This window comes from Calliphora vicina, chromosome 1 (assembly GCF_958450345.1).
Source record: "Calliphora vicina chromosome 1, idCalVici1.1, whole genome shotgun sequence".
NCBI classification, from domain to species: Eukaryota; Metazoa; Arthropoda; class Insecta; order Diptera; family Calliphoridae; genus Calliphora; species Calliphora vicina.
This window is the reverse complement of record NC_088780.1, coordinates 71077139-71094128: the sequence shown is the minus strand read 5'-3', so window position 1 is coordinate 71094128 and position 16990 is coordinate 71077139. Positions and strand designations below refer to the sequence as shown.

Genomic DNA, 16990 nt, shown 5'->3' with positions numbered 1-16990 from the left:
AATGTCCTTCCGAAATTGGACTTTATCGGTCATAAATGTTTAATTTATAAATGTATCTCCACAAATTGCGCTCCAAATAAGTTTTATATATACACACAAAATTCAACATAGCTAACTTTGATATAGACATAAATCACACAACCTAATTTCATGGTGATCGGTCCATAATTGGTCATAGCCCCCATATAAGGGCCTCTTTCGAAAATCACTCAAAAATATAAATTATTGAAATTTTAAAAGAAAAATGTTTTTGCTCTTTTACTTAGTGTAGGGTATTATATGGTCGGGCTTGACCATATAATACCCTACACTAATGTTCCAAATATTATGAAATTCAGAAGTGTAAAGGTTCAAATTTTTTGCGAAATTTTCGTTTCACAGTTTTGCAAAAGAAAATTTAAAAAAAATCACTAAAATTTCCGACAAATCTTATTTTTCCGACATTAACTATTCATTTATTATGTTTTACAAATTCATTTTTATATCTAGTAACTAAACATAAGTTTATAATAATCCAAGTGTTTGCACAAACATTAAATAATTTATTTATGTATGTATATTAGAGTGACAGCCGATTTTTTTTTAGATTTCAAAGAGCGCCGAATGGAATATTGTGACACTAGACCTAAAAGTTAAGTGCTGAAAATTTGGGCCAAGTCGGACAACGATTTCTGGACGCGCATCGAGGTCAAAGTTCAGATATATGCAAAATTTTACTATTTATATGGAATAAATAGGTGAAACTCGTTAACTTTCTGCATTGTTTTCTAAAAATATGTAGATTTATTTATATTAATGAATATTACATTAAAAAAAAAGTTTTGGAAATTGACCCTGTATCTCCTATGGATCAAAATTACCCAAAAACTGTATTATCGCCAAAATTCGGGAAAAATACATATTTTTCAGTTTTTGTAAAAATTTTGCTATTAAATAAATTTGGTTAAAAAATGTTAAAGTTATTACAAATTCGCCAAACCATTAACGTGTCTCAGGCCACTTGAACTAGAAATTTATAAAATTAACATAAATCGAGAAAAATTTAAATAAAAGCTAATTTTTATTTAAAATATATCCGTATTCACTTGTGTATTAGTTTTTGTCTTCGTCGGATACCGTTAAACTCCGCAGGTATGGCCAAAAAAAAATATTTTTTTAACGGCTGTTTCGAATCTCCATTTTTAAATTTTTGAAAATTTTGTTAAACAAATTTCAAAATTTTTCGATCATCACATTGGGATTTATTGAGATCATAATAGGGAATAAAAATATGAAAAAATTATGTCAATACCTGTTACAGTTTTTCCGTACCTGCGATTTAAATTTTGGGATTTTCAAGAAAAACTTTTTTTTGTCCATATTTTGGTGGATGACCCAATTTCCTTACTGTTATACATTTTAAGTAATCTCTATTCAGAATATTATAGACAAGGTAATTTTAAATATAGTCTGAAAGTTTTACTAAAATTGGATAACGTTAACCTTTAAATAGTGAAGGTCAAATGTAAAATTTTTCAATATTTGGAATTTCTATGAAAAGATAGCGAAATGTTATTTAAATTTTTCTCGAAATATGTTAGTTTTTTTCCTAAATTTCTTGTTCAAGTGACCTGAGACACGTTAATGGTCTGGGGAATTTGTAATAACTTTACCATTTTTTAACCAAATATTGTCATTTATATCTCATTACAACGATAATTAAGTACACATTTCGATTCTTTGCATTCAATTGCAAAAGTATTTATTTAGTAGCAAAATTTTTACAAAAATTTGAATTTTTCCCGAATTTTGGCGATAATACAGTTTTTGGGTCATTTTGACCGAAAGGAGATACAGGGTCAATTTCCAAAAACAAATTTTAATGTAATATTCATTAATATAAATAAGTCTACATATTTTTAGAAGACAATGCAGAAAGTTAACGAGTTGCACCTATTTATTCCATATAAATAGTAAAATTTAGCATATATCTGAACTTTGACCCCGATGCGCGTCCCGAAATCGTTGTCCGATTTGGTCCAAATTTTCAGCACTTAACTTTTAGGCCTAGTGTCACAATATTCCACCCGGCACTCTTCAAAATTTTAACAAACATTTTTTTCCATACAACTGATTGTCACTCTAATGTATATATCTAGTTTAAAGTTTGCTTATGGTAAAATAAATTAAAAGTTAAAATTATATTTTTTCATTTATCTAACCATGGACCGTTCCCATAAATTATTGTTTTAAATGAGAATATTTTAAATAGAAAAGGATACATATATAATCTCGTTTTCGTAACGCAGCTTTAAATTATTATTTATTCCAAGTTCATCAATCTCTGGAATATCCGTCATATCACTTTCACCTATTCTAGATTGGGTTTCCATTTCCTGAAAATGTAAAAATTGTAAATCTTTAATATAGTTTTAGGTCAAGATAATAGAATCAAGATATGCATATTGTGTTTAGGATTATGAAAAAGTAAAAATTATTTAAAATACAATATGAAAAACAAGTAAGGCAGCTATATTCGGCTGTGACGATTCTTATAAACCCTTCACCAAATTATTTTTAGGTAAACATAATTAATTTTTTGGAAAATTTTTTTTCGAATTGTTATTTTAAAATTTTTATTTTTTAATTTTTTAAATTTTAAATTTTTTTCTTTATTAATTTTTTTTGTGAAAAAAAATTTGGGTTAAAAAATATTTTTTCCGATTTTGACCCATTGTAGGTCCAACTTACTATGGTCTTATATACGTCGTTGCAAAGGTCTTTGAAATATATGTATATCATTAGATATACATATTGTCTATATTAATGACTTAGTAATCCACATATACATACGTCAAAATTAGGTCAAAAATCGAGGTTGTCCTGGTTTTTGCCATTTGTAGACCGATTTTGCTGATTTTAAATAGGAAACTTCTCGAACGCATGTCTGACAGAATTATTGAAGATTTGGATCCCGAAGATATCAGGGGTCTTCAGAAAATTGATTTCAACAGACAGACGGACATGGCTTAATCGACTCCGCTACCTATAAGGATACAGAATATATATGCTTTATAGGGTCGGAAAATTATATTGTGGAAATTACAAACTTATATATACCCTTCTCACGAAGGTGAAGGGTATAATAACACAGGTCAACTGCAAAAAAAGGCTTCACTAACCACTATATAGATTTGATGCATCATGGTTACCTAAATACAAAAATGGTAAAATTTTTCAATTCTATGGATAGATTTTTTAAAATTTTTTTTTTTGAAAATTGTGAATTTTTTTAGATGTTTCTCCACATAATGTATGATAACTCAAAAAGGGTTAGTTCGATATTATTGAAATAAACTTAGAAACGTTAAAATTTACATAACCTTTAATACGATTACACCTTCCGACAAATAGAGAAAAAATTCGTTAGACACGAACCGGATGATATACGTCTGAAACTATAAATTGAATGGAGAAAAACTGTGTTTTCAGTTTTTCATTTCGTGATCCTATGTCCTTTTTTAAGGACTTCAAAGTTTCATTTTCTATTCCAACAATGACAAATTGTATGTCAAAAGAACAAGAAGAGTTGTACAATATTTTGTATTATCTTTATTTAATCCTGTAAGGATCAAAAGATGTCAAAAATTACATTTAAAATGTTTATCCTTTAATATCCTTTAAGATTGCCAATAAATTCCTTTTAAAAAATTAGTGCGTTAAAGACCCAAATATTCTATACTAATTGTCAAAATTTCATCCTTTATATATGGGAGATTTCACGTCAAGTGAACCAACTTTTAAAATCGATGTCTTCCGATCGGGATGAAATTTACACCAAGGCCTATTGAATAGTAATTCAGACACAATTTTTCAACAAGATCGGTCCAGAATTGTCTGAGTTAGTGGGGGTCAAAATTTGACATTTTGACCAAACATGTGATTTTTCTCATCCATGTAACTTATTACCTATTGTTCTTAGCAAAATGTGTTCCAAATAGTTTAGATAGATAGCTATTTCTTCAATCTTTCGAAAATAAATATTTAAAAAAAATTGTTAATATTTTTTTTTCCGAAATCAAACTTTTTTAACTTTTTTTCAAAATGGGCCCTTTTTTTCTTAAAATAAAGCTTAGATATTTTCCTTGAAGACCTATTTGGTCGCTTAGTGGGATGCGAGTTTGATATCTATAAAAAAAATGTTTTGTAACTCAAAACATGCAATTTTTGACTTTTTTTGCAAAATCAAAAACTCTTGACGTGAAATCCCCCATATATAAAGGTCAAATTAAAATATATAAAAAAATTTATTAGTATACAAAAAAGTTTTATTAAGAAAAGTGCATGTTTATAAACTACACCACCATAGTGGGGGAGGTATAATGGGTCAGGGCTGTTGTTTGCAACATACAAAAATATTGTCCCAACACCCACCTTAAAGTATACCAATCTGCTCAGGATCACTTTCTGAGTCGATAATTATTTATCCTAGCCCCCATACAATTGGCCTATTTGAAAATAGTTAAGCTCTCATAAATATCTTAATTATAAACATATTCAAACCAAATTCAGCACAATTAAGTTTTATGTAAGCCGAACTCTCACGACCAAATTTCGTGACGATCGGTCAACAATATTCCATAGCTCCCATATAAGCAACATTCTCAAAAATGTCATTAATATACATAAATCTCTGAAATATGTCAGTATCCAAACAAAATTCCACACAAATATGTTTCATATATTCGCAATTCATCCCACCAAATTTTGTGACGATTAGTCCATAATTAATGATAGCTCCCATATAAGGTCCACTACCGAAAATGTGTGTATTCAAATAAGATTCAACACAAATAAGTTTCATATCAAAAGAAAACTCTTTATAATCATAAACCCGGTGTAGGATATCATAAGGTCGGGCTTGCCCAACTATACCATTTTACTTGTTTATTAAAAAGTCTTCTTCGTTGCTTTTCACAACGGATTTTGTTATATTTTTTTTTAATGAAATATAAAAAATCAAATAATTCAAATTTAAAATATTTTTTAACACTTAAGTAGTTAAGGTAGAAGGATGAAATTTTGGCATGTGGTATTCATTTGTTTAACTCACTATTTTTTAAAAAAACAAGTAAGAAAGTATGGTCGGTCAAGCCCGACCATATAATACCCTACACTAAGTAAAAGAGCAAAAACATTTTTCTTTTAAAATTTCAATAATTTTAATTTTTTAGTGATTTTCGGAAGAGGCCCTTATATGGGGGCTATGACCAATTATGGACCGATCACCATGAAATTAGGTCGTGTGATTTATGTCTATATGAAAGTTTACTATGTTGAATTTTGTGAGTATACCAACATTTTTAAGCGATTTATGCACGTTAAAGTGATTTTCGGAAACGGGTCTATATGGGAGCTATGACTAATTATGGACCGATCGTAACAAAACATACAAAACATATTTGGAGCTCAATTTGTGGAGATACATTTATAAATTAAACATTTATGACCGATAAAGTCCAATTTCGGAAGGACATTTGTATGGGGGCTAGGTGAAATAATGGACCGATTTCAGCCAGTTTCAATAGGCTTGGTCCTTGGGCCAAAAAGTAATATGTACCAAATTTGATCGAAATATCTTCAAATCGACTCAGAAATTGATTCTAAGTCGATCGGTATAATTTAAGGTGGGTGTTAGACTACTATTTTTGGGCGTTACAAACATCTGCACAAACGCATAATACCATCCCCACTATGGTGGTGTAGGGTAAAAAATTATTGGAAATCTAAAAGGATATTCAAGGATAAAAATTTGAAAGGACATTTATGACATCTTTTGATCCTTACAGGATAAAATAAAAATAATACGAAATATTTTACAACTCTTCTTGATCATTTGACACCAAATTTGACATATTAGGATGATCAGAAGTATTTTAAAACATTTTTTTAAAAATGTACTCCTCTGAAAATTTGAAGTCCTTTTAAAAGGAAACAGGATCACGAAATGAAAAACTCAAAACGCAGTTTTCTCCATTTAATTTATTGTTTCAGACGTATATAATCCGGTTCGTGTCTAATATTGAGTACGGTGTAATATATCGTACGGTGTTATATATTGCGTTTTAACCGGCTCAGTAGTTTCGGAGCAAAAAATATATTTTTTAAGTGAATATAGCAAATTTTTGTGTTTTAAAAACTCATGAAAAATCGAAAACGGCAGAAATGAACTTGGAATGAAAAAAAATTTGGGTTAAAAAATATTTTTTCCGATTTTGACCCATTGTAGGTCCAACTTACTATGGTCTTATATACGTCGTTGCAAAGGTCTTTGAAATATATGTATATCATTAGATATACATATTGTCTATATTAATGACTTAGTAATCCACATATACATACGTCAAAATTAGGTCAAAAATCGAGGTTGTCCTGGTTTTTGCCATTTGTAGACCGATTTTGCTGATTTTAAATAGGAAACTTCTCGAACGCATGTCTGACAGAATTATTGAAGATTTGGATCCCGAAGATATCAGGGGTCTTCAGAAAATTGATTTCAACAGACAGACGGACATGGCTTAATCGACTCCGCTACCTATAAGGATACAGAATATATATGCTTTATAGGGTCGGAAAATTATATTGTGGAAATTACAAACTTATATATACCCTTCTCACGAAGGTGAAGGGTATAATAACACAGGTCAACTGCAAAAAAAGGCTTCACTAACCACTATATAGATTTGATGCATCATGGTTACCTAAATACAAAAATGGTAAAATTTTTCAATTCTATGGATAGATTTTTTAAAATTTTTTTTTTTGAAAATTGTGAATTTTTTTAGATGTTTCTCCACATAATGTATGATAACTCAAAAAGGGTTAGTTCGATATTATTGAAATAAACTTAGAAACGTTAAAATTTACATAACCTTTAATACGATTACACCTTCCGACAAATAGAGAAAAAATTCGTTAGACACGAACCGGATGATATACGTCTGAAACTATAAATTGAATGGAGAAAAACTGTGTTTTCAGTTTTTCATTTCGTGATCCTATGTCCTTTTTTAAGGACTTCAAAGTTTCATTTTCTATTCCAACAATGACAAATTGTATGTCAAAAGAACAAGAAGAGTTGTACAATATTTTGTATTATCTTTATTTAATCCTGTAAGGATCAAAAGATGTCAAAAATTACATTTAAAATGTTTATCCTTTAATATCCTTTAAGATTGCCAATAAATTCCTTTTAAAAAATTAGTGCGTTAAAGACCCAAATATTCTATACTAATTGTCAAAATTTCATCCTTTATATATGGGAGATTTCACGTCAAGTGAACCAACTTTTAAAATCGATGTCTTCCGATCGGGATGAAATTTACACCAAGGCCTATTGAATAGTAATTCAGACACAATTTTTCAACAAGATCGGTCCAGAATTGTCTGAGTTAGTGGGGGTCAAAATTTGACATTTTGACCAAACATGTGATTTTTCTCATCCATGTAACTTATTACCTATTGTTCTTAGCAAAATGTGTTCCAAATAGTTTAGATAGATAGCTATTTCTTCAATCTTTCGAAAATAAATATTTAAAAAAAATTGTTAATATTTTTTTTTCCGAAATCAAACTTTTTTAACTTTTTTTCAAAATGGGCCCTTTTTTTCTTAAAATAAAGCTTAGATATTTTCCTTGAAGACCTATTTGGTCGCTTAGTGGGATGCGAGTTTGATATCTATAAAAAAAATGTTTTGTAACTCAAAACATGCAATTTTTGACTTTTTTTGCAAAATCAAAAACTCTTGACGTGAAATCCCCCATATATAAAGGTCAAATTAAAATATATAAAAAAATTTATTAGTATACAAAAAAGTTTTATTAAGAAAAGTGCATGTTTATAAACTACACCACCATAGTGGGGGAGGTATAATGGGTCAGGGCTGTTGTTTGCAACATACAAAAATATTGTCCCAACACCCACCTTAAAGTATACCAATCTGCTCAGGATCACTTTCTGAGTCGATAATTATTTATCCTAGCCCCCATACAATTGGCCTATTTGAAAATAGTTAAGCTCTCATAAATATCTTAATTATAAACATATTCAAACCAAATTCAGCACAATTAAGTTTTATGTAAGCCGAACTCTCACGACCAAATTTCGTGACGATCGGTCAACAATATTCCATAGCTCCCATATAAGCAACATTCTCAAAAATGTCATTAATATACATAAATCTCTGAAATATGTCAGTATCCAAACAAAATTCCACACAAATATGTTTCATATATTCGCAATTCATCCCACCAAATTTTGTGACGATTAGTCCATAATTAATGATAGCTCCCATATAAGGTCCACTACCGAAAATGTGTGTATTCAAATAAGATTCAACACAAATAAGTTTCATATCAAAAGAAAACTCTTTATAATCATAAACCCGGTGTAGGATATCATAAGGTCGGGCTTGCCCAACTATACCATTTTACTTGTTTATTAAAAAGTCTTCTTCGTTGCTTTTCACAACGGATTTTGTTATATTTTTTTTTAATGAAATATAAAAAATCAAATAATTCAAATTTAAAATATTTTTTAACACTTAAGTAGTTAAGGTAGAAGGATGAAATTTTGGCATGTGGTATTCATTTGTTTAACTCACTATTTTTTAAAAAAACAAGTAAGAAAGTATGGTCGGTCAAGCCCGACCATATAATACCCTACACTAAGTAAAAGAGCAAAAACATTTTTCTTTTAAAATTTCAATAATTTTAATTTTTTAGTGATTTTCGGAAGAGGCCCTTATATGGGGGCTATGACCAATTATGGACCGATCACCATGAAATTAGGTCGTGTGATTTATGTCTATATGAAAGTTTACTATGTTGAATTTTGTGAGTATACCAACATTTTTAAGCGATTTATGCACGTTAAAGTGATTTTCGGAAACGGGTCTATATGGGAGCTATGACTAATTATGGACCGATCGTAACAAAACATACAAAACATATTTGGAGCTCAATTTGTGGAGATACATTTATAAATTAAACATTTATGACCGATAAAGTCCAATTTCGGAAGGACATTTGTATGGGGGCTAGGTGAAATAATGGACCGATTTCAGCCAGTTTCAATAGGCTTGGTCCTTGGGCCAAAAAGTAATATGTACCAAATTTGATCGAAATATCTTCAAATCGACTCAGAAATTGATTCTAAGTCGATCGGTATAATTTAAGGTGGGTGTTAGACTACTATTTTTGGGCGTTACAAACATCTGCACAAACGCATAATACCATCCCCACTATGGTGGTGTAGGGTAAAAAATTATTGGAAATCTAAAAGGATATTCAAGGATAAAAATTTGAAAGGACATTTATGACATCTTTTGATCCTTACAGGATAAAATAAAAATAATACGAAATATTTTACAACTCTTCTTGATCATTTGACACCAAATTTGACATATTAGGATGATCAGAAGTATTTTAAAACATTTTTTTAAAAATGTACTCCTCTGAAAATTTGAAGTCCTTTTAAAAGGAAACAGGATCACGAAATGAAAAACTCAAAACGCAGTTTTCTCCATTTAATTTATTGTTTCAGACGTATATAATCCGGTTCGTGTCTAATATTGAGTACGGTGTAATATATCGTACGGTGTTATATATTGCGTTTTAACCGGCTCAGTAGTTTCGGAGCAAAAAATATATTTTTTAAGTGAATATAGCAAATTTTTGTGTTTTAAAAACTCATGAAAAATCGAAAACGGCAGAAATTGTTCAGGTTTATTACTTTGCCGCGTATAATAAAAACAAAATGAGATATCGAAGATAAAAATCCATTGATTCTTTTCGAATTTATTCACAATTAATGAATGCAATTACATATGTACGTTTGAACGTGGAAATTATGAATCGTATGTATACGTGAATTTGTACATACACATGGAATTCCATATGTATCGAATACATGTCCCAATACACATTCAATACATGCCGTCTGACCCCCCTATAAACCAAGATTTAGGCGGCATTGATTAAAGTTTCCGACAGGTAATGCTTTAGTAAGGATGTCTGCTACATGTCCTCAGTACCAATATGATTTATTTGTATATTTTATTATTTGCACCAGTTCACGAACAAACTGATGACGAATGTCCATATGTTATGAACGTGCGTGATATAAATTGTTGTGTGCCAAAGCAATAGCACTTTTGTTGTCCGAAAATAGCTTCAATAGTTTTTATTGTTCATCATACATATATCTCATAGTATAATGATTTTAGCTAAATTGTTTCTTGACATGCTGCTGCCATTGCCATTTATTCAGCCTCGGTTGTAGAAAGTGCCACAGTAGTTTGCCTTTTTGAATTCCAAGATATCACAGAACCTTCAAGTAAAAATGCGAAGCCTGCCAAGTCCGCATCCAACTTCACCATCTGTTTAGGAAATTCAAGTTTTAAATGTATGGTATTTTTTAAATATCTGAACACGCAACCCAATGTGCCTTCCCTGGATTTTTATTAAACCTAGAAAGTATGCACACTGCATATGTAGGTCGGCTTATCTGAAGAAGACTTCCTACAGCTTCTTGATATGGAATTTTCTTCATTTCATTTGTATCTTCTTCAGAACTTTGGGAATGATATCTTTTGATTACAATCTAATGGTGTATTAACTCCTTTGCTTTCTGTCATATTGAATCTTTTTATTATGTCTTGCAAATACAATTCTTGATCAATCCACAGTTTTCCATCTGTCTCTGTCACGTGTTATTTTCATACCAAGTATATAATTTACATTTCCAATATCTTTCATTTTAAAATATGTACATTAGAATTAAATGTTTGAAATGTTGAAACAGTACCCGCTGAATACTTCCGCAATGACCTAAAATACTACCAACATTTTTTTTAGCTTGTTCTAAGAAGGGCAGCCCGTGCCGCTCAGTTAAGGATTAATTTCCATGTGCTGTTATTGTAAATACGACACTTCATGTTATATTTTTCTTAAGTTTTATCAAAATCGGCCCAAAAATATATGTATATTTTTTTTTGGTATAAGTTAATGGTTTCCTACTAAGGAAAAAACTCATATACACTCAGGTCTCGTTTTATGCGGATTCAAATTTATGCGATTTTTAAATTAAATTTTTGTTCAGAATTTTAAAACATTTTGAAATTTTAGATGTTTTTTAAATTTTTTTACCATTTTTAAATTAAACCAAGTTTGCATCAGTGACATAGTGGTTATAGTTTGTTTTTTACAAAATCAAATTCTTAAAATCGATTCAGATACGGAAAGAGCATTAAAGATTCATCGCGGACTGACTCATCTGTTTTCCGGATATCAAGAGTTGCATAAGCAACTTAAAAATTCAAAATCTCAAAGTTTAATGACAAATTATTTTGCAAGAAAAGAAGCAATTGATGAAGCTCCTAAAATTTCTTAGATTTCGTCCCCTTTTCAATATGATGACAATATATCATCTAGTGATGAAAGTGACGTTGAACCAATTCCAAAACGATGCAGACAATTATTCAGTGATTCAGATTAAACAGAATTTTATATTTACAGAATTTCCTTAAAAAATGTGTTAGCTCATTTTTTTGTATCATTTTCACTTTTTCTATAATTAATGAATTTATTTTTATATTTTTGTTTATTTTTTTTTTAATTTTGTTTATATTGTTTAAGTAAATTAAATAAATATATTTTTGTTGATTTTTTTTACGCGATATTGTTCTGATTTTTTTTATTAAAATCTGAATTTATACGGTTTTTCAGAATTTTGGAACGAATTATTAGTTTTTATATGAAGCTAGAGTATCGTTTTATGCGAATTCAATTTATGCGATTTTTTTTGGAACGCATCTATCGCATAAAACGAGACCTGAGTATGTACAAGTAAATATGGATATATTTTAAGTAAAAATGTGCTTTTATTTTAATATTTCACATAATATGTTAATTTTGTTAAGGGTGTGAGTTAAATTCGTAAGTTAAATACGTCATATATGTTAACTACTTAACATAGCACTGTTAAATAAAGTAAATTTGAAAAACATAGTTTTTTTTGGCAAAAACATAATAAAATTAATTATTTTTATTCACCAATTAAAGAAAATACTTTAAATTTAAACTTTTAGTTAAAAAATAAAAAAAACGTCTTCATGTGGTGACGATCATTCAGCCAACTACCGCGGGTGCCCAGTTTATAAGGAGTTATTGAACAGATTAAGAGAGAGGCAAAAGCTAATAAGAGGGAAAACATCTGAAGTACCAGCCTACAAATTTGAAAACACCTATCCACCAGTCAATTCTGAAGTTCAGCTATTGAACAAGCAAGCAGCCTCAACACAATTAAATTCACAATCCACTCAAATTGATCAGCCTAAGAATGTAGCAGGTTCTTATGCCAATGTTTTGAGAACGGGTTACCAGCAGCCTGGTGTTCCCCAAAATACGGGAGGGTTGGAAGCACTTATGCACGCTCTTACCCAGAATATTACCTCTCTTATGCCCGTAATTTCAACAAATAGATGTCTATCAGAGCTTAGTTACTTATGGTGTAAAAATAATTGGTAATTTTTACCCGTAGATATTGATTTGAAATTAATGTCAAGTTACCTTTTAGGTAAATTTATCTGCTGGGTATTTTACACCGTAGATATCTATTTGTTGAAGTTACGGGCATTAATCAAAATATGACAAACTTTATGTCATCCATGCAAAACACAATACAAGAGCTTTTAAGAGCGCAGAACCAAATGATACAAATCCTCTTAACAAAAAAATTAGTTATTTGAGACTATGTTTCTGGAATGCAAACGGTTTAAACCAACACAAATCAGAGGTATCCCACTTCATGCAGAATAAAAACATCGACGTGCTATTGGTTTCGGAAACTCATCTTACCAATAGGTATAACTTTTATATTTCGGGTTATACATTCTACTGTACAAATCATCCTGATGGTAAGGCACATGGTGTCACTGGTATTTTAATTAGAAATCGTTTGAAACATTATCCCCTAGATGAATTCACAAAAGACTATATACAGGCAACATCCATTCATCTGGAAAGCTTTGCTGGAGATTTAAATATAAGCGCGATCTATTGCCCACCACGCTTTTCAATGACCAAGGAGAAGTTTGAAGAATTCTTTAGCACGCTAGGAGGTCGCTTTCTGGCATGTGGCGACTATAATGCCAAACACACTTACTGGGGCTCTCGACTAATGAATCCCAGAGGTAGACAGCTTTATAAAGCATTAGTTGATCGCAAAAATGTCCTGGATATTGTGTCCCCTGGACAACCAACATACTGGCCTGCTGATCCTAAAAAAATTCCTGATCTCATAGACTTTGCCATAACAAAAAATATTAATCGAAATTCAATATCTACAGAAATGTCATATGATTTATCTTCTGATCATTCCCCAATTATAATATCTTATTACGGGAGGACTAACATTTCAAAATTTCATACTGAAACATATTACTTTAAAACAAATTGGCTTAAATATAAAAAAATATATAAGCAGTCATATCCACACAGATCTTTGTATTCAGTGTGAGGAAGATGTAGATAAAAGTGTCAATGACTTTACGTCATTAATTGTATCGGCTCTAAATCATTCAAAGAGTCAAATATTTCCTAAAACTGATATGCACATTTCCAACTCAGATATTGAACGACTTCTTTTAGAAAAGAGAAAACTCAGAAGAGAATGGCAACAAAGTAGATCACCTGCTGCAAAGCAGAGGCTGTCTGCTGCTAGTAAAAATCTGAAAAAAGCCCTTCAATTAGAGGAGGAACGCAGAAGTAGAAATTACATTCAAAGTTTAACAAATACCAAACACACAAATTTTTCCCTTTGGAAGGCAACGAAAAATATCAAGCCACCGGTAGAGGGGCAAAGCCCTTTAAGGAAAGCTGACGGTACCTGGGCTCGCAGCACGGAGGAAAAGGCTAAAATATTTGCCGATCTCTACTGTTTTTGAACTTGTAGAGCCACCTGTGTCAACATTATCTAATGATGACATATTAGATATAAGCCCAGAAGACATTAACGAAGTAATCAAGGATAATATAATATTAAAAAAAATACCTGGAAATGATTCTGTTACACCTACTATGATTAAAAACCTACCGAGTGTGGCAATAATTGTGCTGTCTACAATATTTAATGCGATCTTTAAACATGGAGTTTTTCCGAAAAATTGGAAAACTTCTCAGATAATAATGATACCAAAGCCAGGTAAGGACTTGACCGTACCATCCTCCTATAGACCAATAAGCTTGCATCCTTGCTTATCGAAACTGTTCGAAAAAGTGTTCCAAAAGAAAATCATATCATTTTTAAATGAGAAAAATATAATCCCAGTTCATCAATTTGGTTTCCGGGAACGCCACGGAACAATCGAACAAGTTAATCGTATAACCGGAGAGATAAGAAAATCCTTTGAATTAAAGAAATATTGTTCAGCTATATTTTTGGATGTCGCTCAAGCCTTCGACAAAGTATGGCACAAAGGCCTGGTATATAAAATAAAATTTTTGCTGCCACTATCTACTCATAAACTATTGGAATCTTATCTATCGGACCGTATATTTACAGTTAAGTACAATGATTACGTGACAAGAGAATATAGGATTGGAGCAGGAGTACCACAAGGAAGTGTTATTGGACCTACCCTCTATTTGATTTACACCTCTGATTTGCCTACGAGCGATGAATTGACTATTTCTACATTTGCTGATGACGCCGCAATTATTAGCTCGCATGAAAACCCATATATAGCATCTAGTATACTAGATGGCTACTTAAGATGTGTGGAAACATGGTTAAACAAATGGAGAATACGTGTAAATGAGTTAAAAAGCAAACATGTTACGTTCACACTGAGGAGGGGATGCTGTCCACCTGTCACACTTAACAATGTTAATATACCTCAGTCCGATTATGTTACATACCTTGGTATTCACTTAGATAGAAGACTTACATGGCGCCGTCATATAGAAACCAAGAGACTTCACATGAAGTTAAAAGCATCTAGCCTTCACTGGTTAATAAGTGACCAATCAAAGTTAAGCCTGGACTATAAAGTCACCCTGTATAAAATCACTTTAAAACCAATTTTGACATATGGAATCCAATTGTGGGGAACGGCCAGTAATTCCAGTATTGAGCTTATACAGGGGGCCCAGTCGAAAATTCTTAGGACCATGACGGGTGCACCATGGTACATAATAAATGAAAACATCCACAGGGACTTGGAAGTGCCACTAGTGAAGGATGAGTTTAAGAAAGTCCGCGATAAATATATACTGAAACTGCAATCCCACCCAAATCCGCTTGCTCGGCTTCTCGCACAGAGCCAAACCAGATCAAGGCTTTGTAGAGGAGATTTACCACCCCGCTAAGATGAGGTCCATGCCAGCGTTGCCGTTTTGGGCTTTTCCTACCAAATTTGGTAGGATTTTTTTCGTTTGGTAGGAAGGTAGTTTAAATTGATTTTTGGTAGGTTGGATCAAAAAGTATTTATTTACAAGATAGATTTATCGCATTATTAGAGATCACTAAGGCAGATGCAGTTTCAATTTTCCAACTTATAACAGATTTCTTTTCGGCACATAACTAGGGTTTTTAATTTCCCAACCTTTTTTGATTCCCGGGAATCGGGAAATTTTTTTCTACATTCCCGGGTACCCGAAATGTATAATGATACTGTAAATTAGGAATATTATAGCCACATTTAATATAAAAACTTAGCGTTATAATTATTAAATATCAGAGCTTCGAATTAATTAATAAAATTTGAGCTTAATTCACTAAAATCTTAATCCGTAATTGAAAAATGTCAGCCTTTTATTCCATAAATCCATTCCTAATATTTAATTTTTTAGATTCATTCCAAAGACTTTGTTTAAACTGAATTAAATTTAAAGTTAATAATAACAGAATTTATTCAAACTTTGAATGATTAAATTTTTGTTAAATCAAATCATTTACAAAATTAATTGAACAAAATTTTCTTAAGCCTTTTTGTACTAGATTTGAATTGAAGAAAAATTTAATCAATTAATAAATTTGAGAAGCTATTTTGTTATGGATTTGAAGAAGAAATTTAAAGAAATTAGAATGATTCAATAAGAAATAAATTCTATAAATCACTTTTTAAATTTTCATACGAAAAACCACAAATAAATAATAATAGTAAGAGATCTATTATTGCCGAGATATAAGCAAAAAACTGTAAAAAAAACTTTTCACTGTTTGTTGGCGAAAAAAATAGAGTTCTTAGTTGTTTTCAATGTATTTTCGTCAGTTTTTAATTCCCGGGATTCCCGACTAAAAATCCCGGGAATCGGGTAGTGAAAAATTGGCAAAATTCCCGGGAAATTTGTACCGGGATAAAAACCCTACACATAACGTTCCTTTAAAAAACTTGATCGGATTGGTAACAGACGGTGCTAACGTTATGGCTGGTGACGTTACTTACTAATGAAACTGACTTGTTTTACATTAAATGCACATGTCACTCACTCCAAATCTGCTCCAGTTATGCATATATACTTTTTTCTCTCATAGTCCCAAAAGAATTAATGAGCTTAAAGAATTTCAGGAATACTGTTCTGTAAAATCTCATAAAATATTAGGTGTTTGCCAAACAAGATGGTTATCTTTAGAAGGTGTTATTGCAAGAATTATAGAACAATGGGACAGTTTAAAATTGTATTTTATATCACGTTTTTATGACGTAAATGGTATAAGAGCAGCAGAACTGGTAGAAAGTATGTATAATAAAATCAAAACTTATTTTTTATTCTTGACATACATACATATGTATATGATTTTAAAAAAATGGTAGGTTTAAAACGATTTTGGTAGTTTTTTGACAAAAATTTGGTAGGAATAAGATTTGTTCAGTGGCAACGCTGGTCCATGCATCAAACAATGCTCTCTTTAGAGAGCAATTAGTTTTAATTTTAGTTATAAGATTTAA

The 16990-nt window shown here is 30.9% G+C and overlaps 1 protein-coding gene across 1 annotated transcript in view; it reads right to left on the bottom strand.

The window, feature by feature from the left end:
• LOC135949979 (myosin-I heavy chain-like) overlaps nt 1-16990 on the bottom strand; it is a 361957-nt gene that overhangs the window by 312581 nt on the left and 32386 nt on the right. The window contains exon 2 of the mRNA XM_065499455.1: nt 2262-2375. Coding sequence (XP_065355527.1) covers nt 2262-2372 — 111 coding nt within the window. The 5' untranslated portion in view covers nt 2373-2375. The remainder of the gene's footprint in view (nt 1-2261; nt 2376-16990) is intronic.